At 38.1% G+C, this 22,931-nt stretch overlaps 1 protein-coding gene and 1 pseudogene across 2 annotated transcripts; both read left to right on the top strand.

The window, feature by feature from the left end:
* The first annotated feature begins 1,062 nt into the window (after nt 1-1,062).
* LOC132155743 (P2Y purinoceptor 2-like) lies at nt 1,063-7,998 on the top strand. Of its 2 annotated transcripts, none has more exons than XM_059564454.1 (2): nt 1,063-1,284; nt 6,838-7,998. In XM_059564454.1, exon 2 carries the CDS (start codon nt 6,850-6,852, stop codon nt 7,825-7,827), a length of 978 nt encoding a protein of 325 aa, XP_059420437.1. In that variant the 5' UTR covers nt 1,063-1,284; nt 6,838-6,849; the 3' UTR covers nt 7,828-7,998. The 2 variants fall into 2 exon arrangements, with proteins under 2 accessions (XP_059420437.1, XP_059420438.1); XM_059564455.1 differs by having other exon boundaries at nt 1,063-1,288.
* Nucleotides 7,999-13,749: 5,751 nt separating this feature from the next.
* LOC132155739 (P2Y purinoceptor 2-like) lies at nt 13,750-19,959 on the top strand (annotated as a pseudogene).
* Nucleotides 19,960-22,931: the final 2,972 nt, after the last annotated feature.

Below are 22,931 nucleotides of genomic sequence, written 5' to 3'. Positions count from 1 at the left end.
AAACATAAATAACATTTCATTTGATGTCTAATTGTTTAAAGTGTCTAAACTAATAATGAGGAATATGATCTATAGTTTTATATTTATATGGGTGGTGTTGGCGCAGTGGATAAGACACATGCCATTGGCGTGAGAGAGCCGGGTTCGAATCCACTGTGAGACACCAATGTGTCCCTGAGCAAGACACTTAACCCCTAGTTGCTCCAGAGGCGTGCGACCTCTGACATATATAGCAATTGTAAGTCGCTTTGGATAAAAGCGTCAGATAAATGTAATGTTATATTCATTGTAGTGATATCTGAAAAAAAAAAATTGAAGAAAAAAAAAAACTATTTGTTATCGTTATCAAATTTTGAATTCATGCAAAGTAAAAAAAATATAAATAAAATCAATCCATAATTAAGCTATCAATGAATAAATGTAAAAGAAGTGTCTGATATGTTTAAATATCAAGAAAACTGTACATCATGTGGTTTAAATACAAAGAAAATCAATAAATACCTCATATACTGTACTGTTAGTACCTACTGTACAGTATGTAAAAAAAAAAAAAAGTAGTGTGTACATTCGAGGTTATATAACATCCACGTCCCTGCCTTCACTGGACACTGAACCCATGACTTTGGCATTGCTAGTGCCATATGATTTCAAATTAAACCACAATAACCGAAATATGTCTTCTACAGTGAGTTTTTTCTTTCAGGTCAATTACGGTCAAATCGGAACATACAATTGCAGTATTGTATAACGTGTTAAACAAGCACGTTTTAAAGATGTTGATGTTGCTGTATAAGGGTGAAGTGCACTGTGTGTAAAGTTATTGTATTTTAAAAGAAAGAGTCGAGTCATGAGTCTCCGAGTCATGAAAACAAGTAATTTTTAAAACCAATCTTTAGCTGCTTCAAGGTGATGTCAAAATTAAAACATTACAAAAGGTTACATTTGTACCTTAAGGGTACATATTACCATTTTGGTAACTTAAAGGTACATATTAGTACGTAAAGTGTACTGTACATATTAGAACCCAGTAGTTACAAAAGTGTACCTTTTGTAACTTTTTGAAAAGGTACAGCCCCTAGTGACAGCTTTTGTACCTTTATTTCTGAGAGTGTGCCAAGTGATTGACAGGCCATTGACTAATGAGAGCAGGCTTGAGGCGTGTTGACATGAGTAGTCCCGCCCACAATGAAGAAATGCAGCACGATCAGGCAGAGGAAGATCAGGACTGTGCAGGTATGAAGAGCACAAGGGGACATTCCTGAAAAAAAACTGCCGAAAACACATGTGAGTATGTGACTTACTTTTTTTTTTTTGGCATGTTCACAATCATATTTATCAGAATGTGTAATTTACAAAAATGTGCAATGTTTATTGGACTTCACTGTGATTACTTTTCAAATCTGGACATAGATAAAACTATAAAGATGTGTCAGTTTGTGGGATATATATTTTCTACGTTTATTAATTTAGAAGATGTCTCTAAGTGACATCTAAATAATGAATGCTCTAGTCTACACCCTCGATTCATCCTTAAAACACAGTTACATTAGACAAAAGTCTAAACTGTAAAGTTCCAAAACTTATACTTTAAAAGGTATGTGTGGAATTATAAACTAATACTGTATGCAGGGTCTGAAAGTCAGATTTATGCTTTAGGTTTCCTAAATTATTATCAAGTTATGCTAGTGAACATGATTAGTTTTGGTTTTGTCAGCATTTGATAATATAATTTATATATTTTTTTAAATTGTTGTATTGAATTATACAAAATAGAAAGCAAAAACTGTAAAATTAGCCATTATTGAAATATAATCCAAGGAATTTCTTAGGAAATTCTCGGGAGATTTACAACACACTTTGTTGATGATTTGCTTCATTGATCGATAAGATGTGCTGTTTTCAGGCATAAATGAGAGTGCTGTTAAACTGTGTGAGGAGCAGAAAAATCTATTTAAACTTTGCACATTTGTTCGTGACATGAGTTTGGAAGAAATAGTTTGAAAATTACTTCAGTGCTCTGTTACAAACAATATTCCAGGAATATTTGTAGGCTGTCATATGCATGACCGTATCAATATGGGTGTGTTCCGTTTGTCTATATTTAACACCTCTTAAAGAAATACATGTGTGGTGTATGTTTACCGTAGGTACCCAGACAGACACCACGATGTGCACTTGTAACATTAACCTATTGCAACGTGAAATATATTTATTCAAGCTACACCAAGAAATGTTGTACTATGCAAGACCTGGCTTGGGAAGCAATGAAATGCTTAAATGGTGTTACATAAACAGATTATCAATATATTTATATTTTTATTTGCTTACTCATTTAAAGGAATAGTTCAGCCAAAAATGAAAATTTAATGAAAATGTACTCACCCTCAGGCCATTCAAGATGTAGATGAGTTTGAATCAGGAGAGAAATATGCACAGATCAAGTACCGTTTAAAAACCAAAAAACAGTTATCAGTCTTACAGCACTCATTCACTGCAGAGGATCCATTGGTGAGCAAGTGACGGAATACTAAATTTGACATGGACATGGTCTTGAGAGATTACATGGCATTCATCCTGATATGTTTTCCTAACCAATTCTCTACTGAAAAAAAAATCTTTTTATTTTCTGGCAGCTTAGTCATTATTTCCTCTTTCTAACAGAAAACAGCATCATTTTACTGTTAATATTTTACTGCTAATATTGATTTACAAACCCGATTCCAAAAAAGTTGGGACACTGTACAAATTGTGAATAAAAACAGAATGCAATGATGTGGAAGTTTCACATTTCTATATGTTATTCAGAATGCAACATAGATGGCTATTCAAATGTTTAAACTGAGAAAATTTATAATTTTAAGGGAAAATTAAATTAAATTTAAATTTCATGGCATCAACACATCTCAAAAAAGTTGGGACAAGGCCATGTTTACCACTGTGTGGCATCCCCTCTTCTTTTTATAACAGTCTGCAAAAATCTGGGGACTGAGGAGACAAGTTGCTCAAGTTTAGGAATAGGAATGTTGTCCCATTCTTGTCTAATACAGGCTTCTAGTTGCTCAATTATCTTGGGTCTTCTTTGCCGCATCTTCCTCTTTATGGTGCTCCAAATGTTTTCTATGGGTGAAAGATCTGGACTGCAGGCTGGCCATTCCAGTACCCAGATCCTTCTTCTACGCAGCCATGATGTTGTAATTGATGCAGTATGTGGTCTGGCATTGTCATGTTGGAAAATGCAAGGTCTTCCCTGAAAGAGACGGCATCTGAATGGGAGCATATGTTGTTCTAGAACTTGGATATACCTTTCAGCATTGATGGTGCCTTTCCAGATGTGTAAGCTGCCCATGCCACACGCACTCATGCAACCCCATACCATCAAAGATGCAGGCTTCTGAACTGAGAGCTGATAACAACTTGGGTTGTCCTTGTCCTCTTTAGTCCGGATGACATGGTGTCCCAGTTTTCCAAAAAGAACTTCAAATTTTGATTTGTCTGACCACAGAACAGTTTTCCACTTTGCCACAGTCCATTATAAATGAGCTTTGGCCCAGAAAAAAAACGCCTGCGCTTCTGGATCATGTTTAGATATGGCTTCTTTTTTGACCTATAGAGTTTTAGCCAGCAACGGCAAATGGCGCAATGGATTGTGTTCAACGAAAATCTTTTCTGGAAGTATTCCTGAGCCCATGTTGTGATTTCCATTACAGTAGCATTCCTGAATGTGATGCAGTGCCGTCTAAGGGCCAAAAGATCACGGGCATCCAGTATGGTTTTCTGGCCTTGACCCTTACACACAGAGATTGTTTCAGATTCTCTGAATCTTTGGATGATATTATGCAATGTTTGAATAACTTCAAACTCTTTGCAATTTTTCTCTGAGAAACTCCTTTCTGATATTGCTCCACTATTTTTTTGCCGCAGCATTGGGGGAATTGGTGATCCTCTGCCCATCTTGACTTCCGAGAGACACTGCCACTCTGAGAGGCTCTTTTTATACCCAATCATGTTGCCAGTTGACCTTATAAGTTGTAAATTGGTCCTGCAGCTGTTCCTTATATGTACATTTAACTTTTCCGGCCTCTTATTTGTTACGGCTGCTGGTGTGTGAATGAAGGCGCACGAAGGAGAAGATATACTAAAGGGTACTTTTAATGATTGCGGGAGAATAAGGGCACATCCAACAAAACTATACAATGTTACATTAAGATACAACATCATACATCAACTTACTAACTCAATCACGAACAAGGAGGAACTCAAAAGACAGGGTATTTAAGCATGAGGGGAGAAATCAGATGAATGGAGACAGGTGGGGATTAAATCAATTAACCAAACAAGAACAGGAAAATGACCAAATAAGGAAACAGAAAGTCAATGAATGTAACAGTTCGCCCCCTCCCGGAAGAGTGCGTTCTCGCACTGAATGAGGAATACCATCGGAGGGAGGGTGGGGGTTCTGGAGGCGGACGTGGGGCAGGCAAGGGGCAGGCAATGGAGAGGACCCAGGATGGAGTAGGAGGGAGGAGCCAGGGAGGAGCCCGGAGCAGAAAGAGCCAGATGGTGTTCCAGAGACCAGCCAGGATGACGATCCAAGTTGGAGTCGACGGCGGGAGGAGTCATGGTGGAGGAGGAGCCGTCCACATCACGGGGCGACAGACGGAGACTGAGCAGGTGGGTGAGGAGCCCAAGATGGAGCAGAGCAGCCGCAGAGCCAGGGTGACGCAGAGGGTCCAGAGGTCCAAGGCAGCGCTGAAGGCACCAGCGACTGAGGCGGGGTTCCGGAAGCCCGCTGCAGAGTCGGAGCGATGGAGGACGGAGGTGGAGCGGGAGGGAAGGAGGAGCCTGACAGAGCCGGAGGGATGGAATGACGAGGCGAAGCCATAGGAGTGGAGTCCCGAGGCGGCGGATGGTTGACAAATGACCAAGGTGGAGCCAGAGGAACGAGGGAGCCCGGTGGAGCTGGTCGGATGATGGGCCACAGTGAAGACGAGGGAGCGGGGTGCCAAGGCAGAGCTGCAGGGTCGAAGGACCGAGGTGGAGTCCAGGGCTCGGAGGCTGGGGGCGGAGACAGGGAATCCACATGCCAAGGCGGAGCTGGAGACTGTAAGTCCCGCGGCGAACCATCGCACCCAGATGCCGCTGACTGAGGGTGAGCTGCGGGACTGACTGGCACCAGCGGAGATGAGGTTGAGGAACAGGCTGGTCTAGGAGGAGATGAGAGAGGGATGCCGGGAGGAAACACAGGAGGAACAGGGCTGGCTAGAGCCAGCAGAGAAACAGGAGCTTCAGGGCTGGATTGAACCAGCGGAAATGGAGCAGAGGAACAGACTGGTCTAGGAGGAGGTGGGAGAGGGAGGCTGGGAGGGAACACAGGAGGATCAGGGCTGGACGGAACCAGCGGAGAAACAGGAGATTCAGGGCTGGGGGGAACCAGCAGAGAAACAGGAGATTCAGGGCTGGGCTGAACCAGCAGAGAAACAGGAGATTCAGGGCTGGACGGAACCAGCAGAAAAACAGGAGATTCAGGGCTGGGCGCAACCAGCAGAGAAACAGGAGATTCACGGCTGGAAGGAACCAGCGGAGAAACAGGGAATTCAGGGCTTACCTCCACAAACCAGTCTCTAAGGTCCATTAATTCCTCCATATAATTTACAGAAACCGAATGCAGCTCACCCTCAGTCGCTGGAGTGTGGGCAGGGCTTTACTTCATGCCCTCGATCTCCACCAGTAATCCCACGACGCACAGTGTTGCCGGCTCACACACCTGGTCAGACGCACTCTCGGGTCCTTGCTCCCCGAAAATGACAGGCTCGGGCTCTGCGGTGGGCTCTGCGGCGGGCTCTAGCTCCGTGCAGCGGGAATGGGTGCTGGCTGGTCTCTGGTTCGGGAGTGGGGCTGGAGATATCCTCTTCAGCGATGCAGATGGTGAACGAAGATCCATTTTTCTCCAGCACCCACTCCACGAAGGCAGTGAAGTTCTCTCTGGGATCATTCACTGGCAGGCGAATGCACGCCAGATCGAGAAAGTCCCTAGTGTGGTCTTTCAGCGAACGGTCCAGTTGCTCCAGGCACAGGAGTTGGACTGATGGTAAGGCCATTCCAGGAGAGGGAGGAAAATAAAACAAAAAGAAAGAAAAATGCCGCTATAAACTGTTGGGTCCATGATTCTGTTACGGCTGCTGGTGTGTGAATGAAGGCGCACAAAGGAGAAGATATACTAAAGGGTACTTTTAATGATCGCGGGAGTATAAGGGCACATCCAACAAAACTATAAATTATTACATTAAGATACAACATCATACATCAATTTACTAAATCACGGACAAGGAGGAACTCAAAAGACAGGGTATTTAAGCACGAGGGGAGAAATCACATGAATGGAGACAGGTGGGGATTAATCAATTAACCAAACAAGAACAGGAAGATGACCAAATAAGCAAACAGAAAGTCGATGAATGTAACATTATTGCTACCTGTCCCAATTTTTTTGAAATGTGTAGCTCTCATGAAATCCAAAATGAGCCAATATTTGGCATGACATTTCAACATGTCTCACTTTCAACTTTTGATATGTTATCTATATTCTATTGTGAATAAAATATAAGTTGATGAGATTTGTAAATTATTCCATTCCTTTTTTACTCACAATTTATACAGTGTCCCAACTTTTTTGGAATCGGGTTTGTATTAACAGAATATATTCAGAATATTAGCTGATATTACTTTTAATCTGTATTTGCATGTATATTGAAATGTGCATCAATATCACTTTGTAAATTAATGTATTGATGTTGACATGATGTATTGATATGATTTAATTGTCTTATTCTCTGACAGATCTGGTTCAGAATGGCAATGTTTAACAGTACTGGAATACTGGAGACTGGAACTAATGATAGTCAAGTCTACCGTTGTACTTTAAAAGAACAATTCAAGTACATTCTCCTCCCAGTGAGTTACACTCTGGTGTTTGTGTTCGGTCTGGGGTTGAACATCACGGCCATGTACATCATCCTGTTTCGCACCAAACACTGGAAGCCCTGCACCATCTACATGATCAACCTCAACGTCTGCGACACGCTTTACATCCTCACCCTGCCGTTCCTCATCTACTATTATGCAGATAAGAACGACTGGCCGTTCGGTGAGCTGATGTGTAAGCTGATTCGCTTTCTCTTCTACACAAACCTCTATGGAAGCATCCTCTTCCTCAGCTGCATCAGTCTGCACCGGTTTCTAGGCATCTGCCACCCGATGCGCTCTTTGTACTGGATGAACCGCCGGCGTGCTCGTATGATTTCTGTAGGAATATGGCTGATCATTCTCATCTTACAGGCACCGCTTCTTTATTTCTCCCGGGTGAGACAAAATGACAATGATCTGGTCTGTCATGACACCACCATCAAGGAGCTCTTCAATGACTTTTTGGTCTACAGCACGGTGGTGATGTTTCTCCTTTTTGTCCTACCGTTTGGGGTGGTGCTGGTCTGCAGCGGCCTGATGGTGAAGAAACTTCTTGATCCCGGAGATCTCAGAGAACCAATGTCACAGCGTTCCAAACAGAAGTCGGTGAAGATGATTGTTGTTGTGCTCTTGGCTTTCATGGTGTGCTTCTTGCCTTTCCATGTGAACCGCAGTATTTACTACACCTTACGTTTCCTGGACAAACATGACTGCAACATAATACGTCTCTCCAATAATATCTACAAGGTCACGCGACCTCTGGCCAGTCTCAACAGCTGCATTGACCCCGTCCTCTACTTTATGGCGGGACAGAGCTTCAGAAACAGCTTCAACAAGAAATCAAGAATAAAGACTCACAAATAACATTCAGCATTACAGTTAAAAATCAGGATTTTTACAAATATCTTTATTTCATAGAATGACCCAGGAAGATCCTGGCCAGGATTTCTAAACTGGCTAAAATGTGTTGCATTTGTGTTGCATTGCTTTGACCGTTTTCTGTCGATCCCATCTTCTTAGATGCCACAGTCGGTCAATTATAATAATAATAATAATTCATTACATTTATATAGCGCTTTTCTAGGCACTCAAAGCGCTTTACATAGTCTGGGGGTATCTCCTCATCCACCACCAGTGTGCAGCATCCACCTGGATGATGCGACGGCAGCCATATTGCGCCAGAACGCCCACCACATACCAGCTTATTGGTGGAGAGGAGACTGAGTGATGAAGCAAATCAGCAGATATGGGGATTGTTAGGAGGCCATGATGGTCGGAGGCCAATGGGCGAATTTAGCCAGGATGCCGAGGTCACACCCTTTTCGAAAAATATCCTGGGATTTTTAATGACCACAGAGAGTCAGGACCTCGGTTTAACGTCTCATCCGAAGGACTTATGCATAATGCCTGAAGGCCATTGGTCAAACTACTTTATGTCATTACTTCTTTAACAAGTATAAAAACAATGCCAGAACCAGACATTTAAGGCAGTTTAGAAATCCTGGCCATGAAAAAAAAGAGAACTTTTCACCATGCGTTTAATCATTTCACACATGTAGCTAATTCAGAAGCGAGTTTGAATTAGCAACAGATATCCATTCACGTGCCTCACCTGTCAAACAGTGACAGAGAGCATTTATTCCTCCCTTATAGCTGCCTTCACACAATTAACGTAACTCTGAGATGAAAAAATGTGGCATTCTTTCTACTCTGAGCTCTTCCAAACAGGGTCGCCAAGTCCTCTGTCAGTTTTTGGGCCGGTTTTGTTGCGATGACCTGGCAACCCTGTTTCCAATTCATCAGACTCTGAATTATGCATTTATCCATTTAGATTTTGCATGCTCAAAGTATACTGTGACGCTGCATAATTAACTATTTAAAGTGTGAAAAGTCATATTGTTTATGTTACTGTAACAATTTCCTGGTAATCATCAGGTTATTGCATATAATCCGTCCAATAGCATGTGAGATCAGAATAGTGTGTTAGTATACTGAAAAGGCCATATATTATACTGTGTTTTCTGTGGATTTTTAAAGTGTAAATTAATGTTTTTATTTTATAACACTTTCAGCTATTGCTAATGCTCAAAAATGGAAAAGCCCATTTTACACCACTCTTCGAAGAAGTTTGGGTCAGTAATTTTTTTTCTTAAAGAACTGAATACTTCGAGCACACTCTTAAAAAAAGAAGTGCCAAAGAAGAAGAACCAAATGGGGGTTTCGTGACGATGGCATAGAGGAACTGTCACAAGGTAAGCTTGTTGACAGACAAGAGACTACCTGGACTTGATACACATGCACACATCATTATTTGATTATGCCAGAATTTACAATTTTTTAAATCATCATGGTGTTGTGTAATTGTTGTGCCCATTTCAAATGAGTATGATACTATGTTGTTGTAGTTTTTTTTTGTTAGCCAACATTTTGTTCAGTTGTTCTTTTTAAAGAATGTCACAATACAGCTTACAGTTTTAGGCCGGGTTCACACCGCAAGCTGCAGCAGAGCAGAAGCATTTTTTTCGGTGCCTATGTCAATAGATGAGAGCGTTCACACCGCACGCAGAGGCTGCGCGGCAGAGCGTTGCAGGAACAGAGCAGAAGCAGCAGTGCCGCGATCGTTTCGGCGCTGGGTCTATTTTTGCTGCGCTGCTGACGCTAACTTTTTTGCCGAAATACAAAAACAACTTTAAATAATTTATATTGCTAGTTTAGCCTTAGAGATTTATTTATTATTAGTAATAGGAGTCGTATTCTTATAAATAGGCCTATATATTGGCAGGAGAACGGATTTCGTGCTGACAATCATAAACAACAGCACGTGATGTCACAGGCGGCGGTCTTCAGAGTGCACCTGGAAAGACAATAATGGACTACACTCGCCTCATCGTGGAAGTTTTTTAAACCGTTTATTAAATTGGTTTTCACGGTGTCCTTTGGTAAATTTGATTGCAAACAAACCCAGTGACAAGATGGTAATATGCACCACGTTCTCTCGTCGGTTAATGGGATGAACCCAAAGTATGCGTCTTTTTCATAGTCTCCTTAATAACAAATATAGCGCGATGGCCTTTCTTCTATCAATAACACGTACTGCACGGAAAACAAAGACAGCAAAACAAAGATGCAACAAAAGTAACAATGAAATTATTAATTAAAAAAGCTTCTTGCCAAGTCTTTTTATTTAAATGGAAATAAAGCAATGCGAACGTACCCATTATAGAGTACTCTGACCAAAATCCGCTGTTCAGTTGCGCGCTGCCTCCGCTGCCGGTGTGAAAGCAAAATAGGCGCGCGCTGCTTCTGCTCTGCCTACCTGCTGCTAACGCGCTGCTTCTGCTCTGCTGCAGCTTGCGGTGTGAACCCGGCTTTACAGTTTAATCTAGTTTTGTCTGGGGGAAGGGGGGATTTATTATTTCTGTGTATGTGTAATGTTTTATTATTTTATTTTCTCCTGTGTATAACGTATGTATGGACCCTGTTTGTTGATTTGGTACAGCCTGAAGGGGGAGCTAGCCCTTATAAATAAGGAGCTACAGTATAGAGCTTATTGGACCAAAGTATTTATTTGGTGTAGCCTTTAAATCATCATGGTGTTGCTTTGGTGTGCAACTTTTATTAATCAAGGGTGGATTGCATTTATTACAAGTAGTGTTGGAAAAGATTTCTATTTACTAAATTGTTTAATACATTTAATAAATGCTGTTCATTGTTCTTTTTATTCATCAATGTATCCTGAAAAAGGTATCACCATTTCCACAAAAAAATAAAAATAAATAAATAATAACAATAATTAAAAAAATAGTTTTAAGAATAAGAAATGTTAAATTATAAAAAAAAAAATCAGCAAATTGGAATATTAAAATAATTTCTGAAGGATATGACACTGAAGAAGACTGGAGTAATGATACTGAAAAATCAGCTTTTTATCACAATTAATTAGTAAATTACAATTTACAATATATTAAAATAGACAACAGTTCATTTTAATTTGTGATGATATTTTACAATATTACTATTTTCTTTGTATTCTTGATTAAATAAATGCAGACATAGTGAGCAGAAGAGATTTTTATTTGTTTGTTTGCTTTTCAAAAACATTGCCATGTTTCTAAAATGTTGACAAGTACTGTATTGCTTATATTGCTTAAATACCATTAAATAAAAACATTTGTGGCTCAAGATGCTGAGATAGGCTTCAGACCCCACAACCCTAGAGAGGATAAGTGGTTTGGAGAGAGAATATATGGATGGATGAACTTCCAAAATTCTGTTTTGTTTCTATTCTTAGTGCTGTTCAGCTTAAAAATACCATTCCTTATCTTTGTTTCTCGTTTTGCATCATTATACCTGTGCTAAACCTACAAAATTAAGAACCCTTAACCATTTTTTCTTTTTTTTTAACAGGATCCTATATACCCAGCCTCAACCATTCATCAAAAGGACTGTGAAAGTGGGAATTCTTTGAACCACCAGAGGCAGTTTCCACGGGATGAAAAAGAGCACACTAGTGGATGATGGGGGCACTGACATTAACCTGCGGTATTCACTGGATTTACATTTTTTATTTCAAGTACTGGTGGTTTTGATTTTGTCTGGATGGCATGCTGTTCTAACACAAACTAGTCAGAGCTCAGGTACCAACCAATATGCTGCCATAATCTATCAGAAAATGAGAAATATGAGTGTCCATTCTTCAAAATTGAGATTTATATATGATATGAAGGCTGAATAAATAAGCTTACCATTGATGTATAGTTTGTTAGGATCTGAAAATTAGGCCGAGATACAGCTATTTGAAAATCTGGAATGCGAGGGTTCAAAAAAAATTATATATTGAGAAAATCATCTTTTAAGTTCTCCAAATGAAGTTCTTAGCAATGTATATTATCAATAAAAAATGAAGTTTTTATATACTTATGGTAGGAAATTTATAAAATATCTTCATGGAACATAATCTTTACTTAATTTTCTAATGATTCTTGGCATAAAAGAAAAATTGATCATTTTGCCCCATAAAATATATTTTTGGCTATTGCTACGAATATACCCCAGCGACTTTGGTTTTGTGTTCTAGGGTCACAAATATAAAGTCAGGTTATCATAAAGTACTCAGAATCGACAGCGATTAATGATCATGAAATTAATGATTACAGTGACTTTAAAAAATGATCAATCTGTAAGGTCTGAGTACTCTAGTACTTGTGCACATCTCTATTACTTATAACACATGTACATGGTATTGAGGTATGATGTATATTGCATTGATGTATATTGTAAATGCAATAAACATTTTAATCATACATCTTGTCACGTCTTGTTACTTCCGGTTACTTCTGGATTTTTTTTTTTTTCAAAATTACTTTATGAACAATCTTATTAAAGAAAATATATAGTATGATAGTATGATACATTTTAGGATATTGTTTTGGAAGAAATGGGGCCATGAAGAAAAGAACCTATTCATCAGTGGTTCTTTGTAACACCAGTTCTTTAAAGAACCTTACACAAAATGGTTCTTCGGGGAACCGATAAGAGATAAGAGATGGCCCAGTGGTCAGAGGAAATAATTACAATCAAACTGGTCAGAGGTCCAGTGACCACTTTACAGCCAAGAAAAAGGAAAGAGTAGGGGAAATCTATATTATTTTATCTCTCTATATGAAGCATAGACTGTATTCAGTCCACAGAAAGACAAATGTATTATTGAAAAAAATTTCTATACAGACATGTGAAGTCATTAACAATGCTGTGAGACAAATATAATGTAATTTAATAGAAAACGATGTGAGTTGTGCCAAATACATTTAGATATACAGCACAGATACTGTGCACTGCTTTTGAACACTTTAAGAATGGGAGAAAATCCAACAATCAATATAGGGGAATAGTCCCGCCTTTAAAATAAAAGAGCCAATCGCTAATTGGAAAAATGGACGCATCACTGCAGGTGCCCTTAGAAGCTGTGATTAGGGTCTTGAGACGCACATTTCTGGTGCACAAGGACATTGGCTGATTTACACTGAATTTCTTTTTAGTTTGTTTAGGCTTTTTATTTTTATTTTTGTGCTTTTTGATCATAAGAAATAACATATTTTAGAGATATTTGTTGTCAGATTGAAATATCTGCCCGAGATGAGTTTCAAAGATGGCCACCATGTAAAGCGACTTGCCTTAAAGGGGCTTTGTGGCTCAGGATTTTGAACAGCTCTGCACTTCTCATGCAGTCTGCGACAACCTTTAAACTTACTTGCAACCAATATTAATATTCTTGTAATATTCAATGTTTATATTAATATTATATTAATATATTAACAATGTGCAGTGCCGCGACACATCAAAATAAATACTTATAAGGTGTAATGAAATGTCATCAAACTGCCAGCAGCAAATACATTTTTAAGGTAGCATGGGGTGGTCAATCAGATGTGCCACTGTTACTGTTTTTATAATGCATTCTGATTTACATACTGTTTATTAAAATAGTTGGCAGTATATTCTGCAGTTCCATTCAAAAGACAGTCTGTTTTGTTTCATTACTCTGCCCTTCAAAGAAATAGTTCAATTAATGGAGTAATTTTACAAAAAACAATGGAAGACAGGGGCATGGAAGAGTTTTTGGAAACCTGTTTACCTCTAGTGGAACTTCTTAAAAAAACAGTTCTCTTCTAGTACCAAGTGATTGACAGGCCACTGACTGAGGCTCTGACCAATGAGAGCAGGCTTAAGGCGTGTTGACATGAGTAGTCCCACCCTCAGTGAAGAAATGCATCATGATCAAGCAGAGGAAGATCAGGACTGTGCAGGTATGAAGAGCACAAGGGGACATTCCTGAAAAAAATCTGCCGAAAACACATGTGAGTATTTTTATTTTTTTTAATTTGGCATGTCACTGTGATTACTTTTTAAATCTGGACATAAATAGAACTATCAAGATGTGTTAGTTTGTAGGATATATATTTTCTACATTTATTCATTTAGAAGGTGTCTCTAAGTGACATCTAAACAATGAACGCTCTACAACACCAACGATTCATCCTTAAAACACATTAACATTAGACAAAAGTCTAAACTGTAAAGTTTCAAAATTTGTAAAAACATTTAAAAGGTATGTGTGGAATTATAAACTAATTGTAAATAAATCAACTGTATTGTGGAGTTCGTGAAAGTCTGAGAGTGCATTAATAAGATGGCATAGATCATGCGGCTCCTTTTACAGACTGTCAGATTAATTTGCTTTAGGTTTCCTAAATTTTTTTATTATGCTGGAGAACATGATTTTGGTTACGCCAGCATTTGATAATATAATTTATAAAGAAAAACGTTGTGTTGAATTATACAAAATAAATGTGTAGGAAGTGCCTAGAGGGTTTTTGTAACATCATCTGAGGAAATTCTTAGGAAATTCTCAAGAGGTTTCCAAGATATTTTGTGGTTGATTTGCTTCAACCGTCAATATGATGTGCTATTTTCTGGCATAAATGAGAGTGCTGTTAAAGAGATACTCTACCCCAAAATGAAAATGTTGTCCTTGAAAAATGAAAACCTTGGGAGAAACCAGGCTCAGTTGGGGGGCCAGTTCTCCTCTGACCAGACGAAACCAGTAGTTCAATTCCAGGCTGCAGCAAAGTCAGATTGTGCAGAATAATCATCTGTTTCTTGTGGTCTTGTCCTGGTGCTCCTCTGAGACAAGGTCTTTACAGGGGATCTGTATCTGGGGCTCTAGTTGTCCTGGTCTGCGCTGTCTTTCAGGGATGTAGAGGTCCTTTCTAGGTGCTGATCCACCATCTGGTCTGGATACGTACTGGATCCGGGTGACTGCAGTGACCCTCTGATCTGGATACAGACTGGATCTGGTGGCTAATTAATTTACCTAATTAATGCAGCCTAAAAATCCTTTAACGGATTTTTAACGGATAACGCATTGAGACCATAGGCCGAATTTAGATATATTTTTGAGATGGAAAAATGCAGTTTTACAAATGCTAGAAACGTGGCTTTCTAAGGAAAGATTGCGATCAAATAGCACACCTAGGTTCCTAACTGATGACGAAGAATTGACAGAGCAGTCTTAGACAGTGTTCTAGGTTATTAAATGCAGAGTTTTTAGGTCCTATAATTAACACCTCTGTTTTTTCAGAATTTAGCAGTAAGAAATAACTCGTCATCCAGTTTTTTATATCGACTATGCAATCCATTAGTTTTTCAAATTGGTGTGTTTCACCGGGCCGTGAAGAAATATAGAGCTGAGTATCATCAGCATAACAGTGAAAGCTAACACCATGTTTCCTGATGATATCTCCCAAGGGTAACATATAAAGCGTGAAGAGTAGCGGTCCTAGTACTGAGCCCGTTGTCATTAATCACTTACCCCCATGTTGTTCCAAACCTGTAAAAGCTTTGTTCGACTTCAGAACACAATTTAAGATTTTTTGGATGTAAACAGGGAGGCTTGTGACAAGAAAAAAAAAAGAAAAGCATCGTCAGAATAGTCCATCTGCCATCAGAGGTTCAACTGTAACGTTATGAAGCGACAAGAATACTTTTTGTATGCGAAGAAAACAAAAATATCCATAATTTTAGTGCCATTTTGGAGAATATGAGCTGAACACAGGCAGCGTACGCTTTTCTGTGTCAGCCACGCCAGAAGGATGCACTATTTTCTTTCAAATCAAACCGTAAATACACATAGACAAGGTATCCTTGTGGCTCAGCTGACTCAGAAGAGTTTACGCAGCAGCACTACAGTGATGTGGAGAGACACTGAGGAGACAAATTGTGGAATAGTCATTATTAAATATAAAGTCATTATTTTTGTTTTCTTCACGTACAAAAAGTATTCTTGTCGCTTCATAATGTTACGGTTTAACCACTAATGGGATATGGACTATTCTGACGATGCTTTTCATACTTATACAGTGTATCCTTCATACAGAACAGTGTCATTTACTTGGCAATCTATGGGATAGTCACAAGCCTCCTGGCTTTCATCCAAAATATCATAAATTGTGTTCTGAAGACGAACAAAGCTTTTACTGGTTTGGAACAACATGGGGATAAGTGATTAATGGCAAAAAATTCTTTTTGGGGTGGATTATCCCTTTAAACTGTGTGAGTAGCAGAACAAAAAAACTATACTTTTTACATTTGTTCATGCCCCGAGTTTGAAAGAAACCATTTGAAATTACATCAAAGCTCTGTTAAGAACAATGTTTCAGGAATATTCCATGGATGCTGACTGAGGCTCGGAGCTTGAATCAAGTGGACCATGACCCAAAACACCCCCAAATGTCATTGTACCACCTGATCCCGGGTCCTCAGCCCTAGATTGAGCTGTATAATGAATCCTTTCCGGGAGATTTCTGGTGTTCCTGGGAGGTGGTTTACATCTCGGGCATGAGCGCACTGTCACCCCTGGCAAAGGACATGAATAACAGTACACAAGACCATGTGTCTCTTTATCAGTTACAACCCGAGCCCTAAGCTTCCTGAATTCACACAAGATGTGTGCCACAAACATTGGAAGAGGTTCATCCACTGATTGAAAGCTATCAAGAATGCCCCTCCAAATTTGCCCCTGATTATCTGAAGGCAAAAAAAAACCTTCAGAAAAATATCCGCAAATTGATCCCACATGACAATATGTGGTCGAAGTACCTGAAACCAGAGAGCAGGCTCACCTGCCAGAAAACATTGTATCTAATTAAAAATCTGTGTATCTGTCATACCCATCTAAGCCCTGTAACCATTCACTGCAGCCAACCACTCCTCAGGATTGGTCCTTCCATGGTCGCAAAACACGGGTGGCTCAAGCCTGGGATGACCAATGAGAGAGGTCGTTGATGTAAAAACAGGGTTCTACCACTGTTTTGCTGTATTAGTCAATGGTTCAGATACAAATCAGTCAAGTATATGATTCTGAAGGTTCAATGAATCATGAAGACAATCAGTGAGCAGCTTCATCTCCTGTCTTAATGTACACACATTTTTTTCTAGGCTGGTCCGATGTGACTGAGGTTCATTGCAGGGCTTAGGCTCAACATGCATAATATTGTCACTGTCGAAGTCTCTACTTTTTGCCACTTCCCTATCCCACTGTGCTTGCACAACAGTAGACACTTTCATACCTAATTTGACAGTTATTAAAATTACCACTTTGCTTAAAGGTCTGTTACTTAGATTAGTCACTCAAACATATAGGAGCAAAAACAACAAAGTTTAGAAATCACAGAATAAAACAAAAACCACGTGTTTCCAGTCCCCAAATTGAATGTCAATAGTCTCTTTTACTTCCACAAAATGTCCACAAAACCACCTCTCAGAGTTATATAGCTACCCTCCAAATGGACAGTTTATGCTGTTCTTCTTTGGCTGATGAAAAACAAACGCAGCTTGCACGTTCTGTATCAGCTGAAAAGAACACAAAGAATGTGGTCTGCATTGTTCAACTCCCATGGAGAATCAGAATTTTTGTCCCAACTACGGTGAAATAAAACAGTCTTCCTAAACGAAAACAAAGTTCCCGGCACAAGCAGTTTTAAACACATACTGTAGTGATGTATAAAGACACAATACAAATCTTAATAGGGATAGGAACTGATTTCCATAGTATTTTTTCCCCCCATAAATTAGCAAAATAAATTTTGCTACCAGAAACCATTTGGTTACCAACATCCTTCAAAATATTTCGACAGAAGAAATAAACTCATACAGGTTTGGAACAACTTCAGTAAATGATGACATAATATTCTTTTTTGGTTGAACTATCCCTTGAATGGTCCTAATAACATACTTTATTTATTTTTTATGCAAAATATATTTAATTTTTAATCGGGGGGCTACATGATCCTGATATATTTTCCATGATATTTTCTTATCCAATTTACTACTTAAAAAAGCTTTTAATTGTGTGGCAGCTTAGTCATTTCATCTTTCTAACAAAAAACAATATCTTTTTACTGTTAATATTTTATTTTTTATTGCAAATATTGATTGATCAATAGACAATATGTTCCAAGGATTATTTGAAATTGCTTTTTATCTGTACTTGCATGTATATTGAAAGGCACATCAGTATCACATTGTAAATGAATATGATGATGACATGATGTATCATGATGTATGATTTAATTGTCTTATTCTCTGACAGATCTGGTTCAGAATGGCAATGTTTAACAGTACTGGAATACTGGAGACTGGAACTAATGATAGTCAAGTCTACCGTTGTACTTTAAAAGAACAATTCAAGTACATTCTCCTCCCAGTGAGTTACACTCTGGTGTTTGTGTTCGGTCTGGGGTTGAACATCACGGCCATGTACATCATCCTGTTTCGCACCAAACACTGGAAGCCCTGCACCATCTACATGATCAACCTCAACGTCTGCGACACGCTTTACATCCTCACCCTGCCGTTCCTCATCTACTATTAGGCTGATAAGAACGACTGGCCGTTCGGTGAGCTGATGTGTAAGCTGATTCGCTTTCTCTTCTACACAAACCTCTATGGAAGCATCCTCTTCCTCAGCTGCATCAGTCTGCACCGGTTTCTAGGCATCTGCCACCCGATGCGCTCTTTGTACTGGATGAACCGCCGGCGTGCTCGTATGATTTCTGTAGGAATATGGCTGATCATTCTCATCTTACAGGCACCGCTTCTTTATTTCTCCCGGGTGAGACAAAATGACAATGATCTGGTCTGTCATGACACCACCATCAAGGAGCTCTTCAATGACTTTCTGGTCTACAGCACGGTGGTGATGTTTCTCCTTTTTGTCCTACCGTTTGGGGTGGTGCTGGTCTGCAGCGGCCTGATGGTGAAGAAACTTCTTGATCCCGGAGATCTCAGAGAACCAATGTCACAGCGTTCCAAACAGAAGTCGGTGAAGATTGTTATTGTGCTCTTGGCTTTCATGGTGTGCTTCTTGCCTTTCCATGTGAACCGCAGTATTTGCTACACCTTACGTTACCTGGACAAACACGACTGCAACATAATACGTCTCTCCAATAATATCTACAAGGTCACGCGACCTCTGGCCAGTCTCAACAGCTGCATTGACCCCATCCTCTATTTCATGGCAGGACAGAGCTTCAGAAACAGCTTCAACAGAAATCAACCAGGAAGTCTGAGAGGTCCCTTTTAACATTACAGTAAAATTTCTTGAGTTTTTATGTCTTTATTTTTATAGAATGACCATATGTACTTTTTTGGGATTCCTGGGTTAAGCGCAATGTGAAAAGGTCTATTTTCCCTGAAAAGGTCCTGGCCAGGATTTCTAAACTGGCCAAAATGTCCGGCTGTATTTGCATTGCATTGCTTTGACCGTTTATGTAGATCCCACCTTCTTGGACGCCATGATTGGTCGATTATGCACACTGCCTGAAGGTCATTGGTCAAACTACTTTTCAGTCATTACTTTTAGCAATTCTGAAAACAAAGCCAGAACCAGACAGACAGGATCTGGCCAGGATCTTCCTGGGAAATAGGGCTTTTCACACTGTGCTTAACCCAGGGTTATCATTTCACACATTTAGCTAATGTAGAAGTGAGGTTGAATTAGCAACAGACACCCAATCGCGTGCCTCACCTGTCAAACAGTGACAGAAAAACATTAGATGGATTTAAGAGACTGTTTTATCCTCACCTATATAATATTCAGCTTATATAACCAATATAAAAATAGCTTCCTTCATGCCATGTCGTAATTACCGTAATTCTGAGATGAAATGTGTGGCATTCTACTTGGAACTCCTCGTTGGTTTTTGGGTTGGTTTTGTTGCACAGACCTGGCAACCCTGCTTCCAAGAAATCAGACTCAGAATTATGCATTTATCCATCTAGATTTTGCATGCTCAAATTCTAGTGTGATGCTGCATAATTAACTATTTAAAGTGTGAAAAGCCATATTGTTTACGTTAAATGTGAGATCAGAATAGTGTGTTTACTGAAAATACATTTCAGTGTACTGAAATGCTACTCTTATGAACTTTTTATTTATCAAAGAATTCTGAAAAAATGATCATGATTTCTGAACAATCATGTGACACTGAAGACTTGTGTAATGATGCTGAAAATTCAGCTTTGATCACAGAAAAAAATATGTTTTAAAATATATTCAATATAGAAAACAGTTATTTTAAATTGTAATGATATTTCACAATATTACTGCTTTACTCTGTTTTTGATCAAATTAATGCAGCCTTGGTAAGCAGAAGAGACTTCTTTCAAAAACATAAAAAAATCTTAGCGACCTCAAACTTTTGAATGGTACATTACCAGAAAAATCATCACACGTAAAAAAATTTCATACATTGCAGTCCTAATGCAGCTGACGTCAGTCTATATAAAGATGAAGGCATGTAAATATAAATTTCCATGCAGATACTGCAATAAAGTTCTTTATTTTAACAGTAGAAATATCAAGAAAAAACATTATTATTAGGAATATAATAAATAAAAGCAACAGCAATACAAAGCTGAGTTTCCCCTTAACTTATCATTCTAGTCGATCTTCACAAAGTAAGGTGTAACAGCGATGTATGTCTCCAGCTATAACTATGATGGAATTCAAGAAATGATTGCAAACAAACATGTGTATTGTATCAAATATTCACTTTATATAAAATGTGCATGTACATATTCGTTACAAAACTGTGATGCTGCCTTTGAGTAGCCTTTCTTCCTGTCAGTACTTGCTCTTAACTACAAATAAATACAATGAAGGAAATGATGAAACAGAGTATTATTTCATTATATATATATATATATATATATGTATATGTTGTTGTTTTTTTTCAGTTATCTTAGTAATTTGTGATGATGAGTTGATTTTGCAATCAAGGTCTTTGTGAAACGGAGATAAGTACCGGAACGGTTCAGGATTATTTCATGTAATTTTGGAAGCATTGTACAATCTACCAAATGCAACAGCTCATGTAGATTCTTGTTTCTTTACATCTATGGATTGATGAACACTAAACTATATCCTGTAAGAGGAAGATGCATGACACCAAAATGTACGTCAGAAGTTACGTTCACACTGCGAGCCAATTTGAACAACTACAATTGTTTTGAAAGTTTTTTTTTAGGTAGGACAAACACAGCAAAAATGGATTTTTGTACTTAGTATTACATTTTTTTATGCATTTAATTGAGAAGCAGAATGACTTAAGAACATAACAAATATCTGTCAGTTTGGAAAAAAAAATAAAACTTGATATAATAAGAAAAAAAATCCTAAATCTATGCATTTTTTTTTCTATTTTAATGTCACTATATATATATATATATCTTGCCCAGTATTTTTTCCAGGACAAATGTCTTAACATTTCAAAATCAAGAAAAAAAATAAAAAATAAAAACATTTGCCAATGGGGTCAAAATTGAATTCAAAGGGAAAACAAGATAATTTTGACAGATATTTTTTCTTGTTTAAAGCATTAATTATTTATTTTATATTTGTAATGGAATGAAATAGGGATAGGGACGTAAAATGAAAAAAATACTAAGAAAATCATTTTTGCAGTGAATGACCAAAAGATCATCAGCAAATTTCATTATATGTTTTAATATAATATTTCATTACACAAACTTTAAACTTCTGGTCCTAAATCTATGCATTTTTATTTTCAATGTTATGGTTGACAACATATAAGACATTAATATATATTTTTTGCACCTTTGTGTATAATAATTAATAAAGTGCAGTAAAGTGCATCAACTATTTAAAAATTCATACAAAAACAAGGGTGCAGTTATGATGGATGTAAGTTTGATTTAAAAATCTCATCAATTTTGACAACACTGAAATCACACATAACAAAATCTGATTGGAAACATATTTTAATTTATTTAAAAAATAATGTCAGATTCAGTATTGTTTTTCAAATTTGATTGACTTTGAGCTGCAGCGTGAACGTCAGTCAGACTGATGAACGCAGACGTTTATCACTTTTATCACATTAGTTTAGCTTATGAATTTCTCAGCAGTCTGCCCTTAGATTAGTGCCTTGCATCTGCTAGGGATATAAATGAATATATTTTATTCAGTTGCTTTGTTTTTTAGAGAAAAGCTTTAATCAAGCTGATGAGCTGAAGGTTGCTGTGTGTATCGGCTTGTTGGAGTCTGAGTTTGTTAATATATGAAATATTACATTCTATTGTCATGGTCAAAACCTGTGAACACCTGAAAATGCTCATTTCTAAGCGATATTGCTATTGTTTCTGTGCCATTTACATGAGCATTTTTTAAACTGTGGAACAATTAGCCGCTTTTTTTTTATCTTCAAAGAAATAAAAATATAAACCGAAAATGTAAAACATTGTGGTCCCATAAAGCATTTCAAAATGTTTGAATGCCATTGCATTGGATGTCAAATATCAAACCAAGCATTTTTTTTAATAAACAGACTTCAGCTCACTTTTCAAGCCAATCGTTGACAAAAACAACTTTAAAAAGAAATAATTTTGAAAACAGTTTGTCATTAGCTAAACATGTTCATTGTTAATGCAATCAAATATTATGACATTCACACATGTAAGGTTTAGGGTTGCTGTATATCAGTCATGTACGGTCTCATTTTGGACTTTTATGTTGAAGTTTTGGTTTAGTTTCCTGTTCTAATCTTGCAGTCTTTTTTTATTTTTGGCTCCTTTGATTATTTCAGTGTAACCATTTGCTGTGTTTGGTTCTTGTTTCCTTGGTTGTTTCTGATTTAGTGTCATTTAATCCAAAACTTCAAAATAAAAGTCCAAAATGAGGATTATGTGACAAAAAAGCACATTCACTGTATTAGCAAATATTTTAGTTGGTGAGCTAGTGTAAACCATCTTTAGTAAATATCTTCATATATCCTGTACCATTGTATGAATATATAAGTTATGCATGTAAAAAACCACAGAATACTAATTTATATAAAAAATTGCATTTATAACTCATATATATGTGTATGAAATTAATAATGCGTGTT

This window comes from Carassius carassius, chromosome 13 (assembly GCF_963082965.1).
Source record: "Carassius carassius chromosome 13, fCarCar2.1, whole genome shotgun sequence".
NCBI classification, from domain to species: domain Eukaryota; kingdom Metazoa; phylum Chordata; class Actinopteri; order Cypriniformes; family Cyprinidae; genus Carassius; species Carassius carassius.
Note: the sequence above shows the minus strand (reverse complement) of the source record. Positions and strands in the feature narration are given on the sequence as shown.

Bases quoted from the DNA above. Each gene is read 5' to 3' on its own strand.
- LOC132155743 (XM_059564454.1), top strand. From the start codon at position 6,850: ATGGCAATGTTTAACAGTACTGGAATACTGGAGACTGGAACTAATGAT.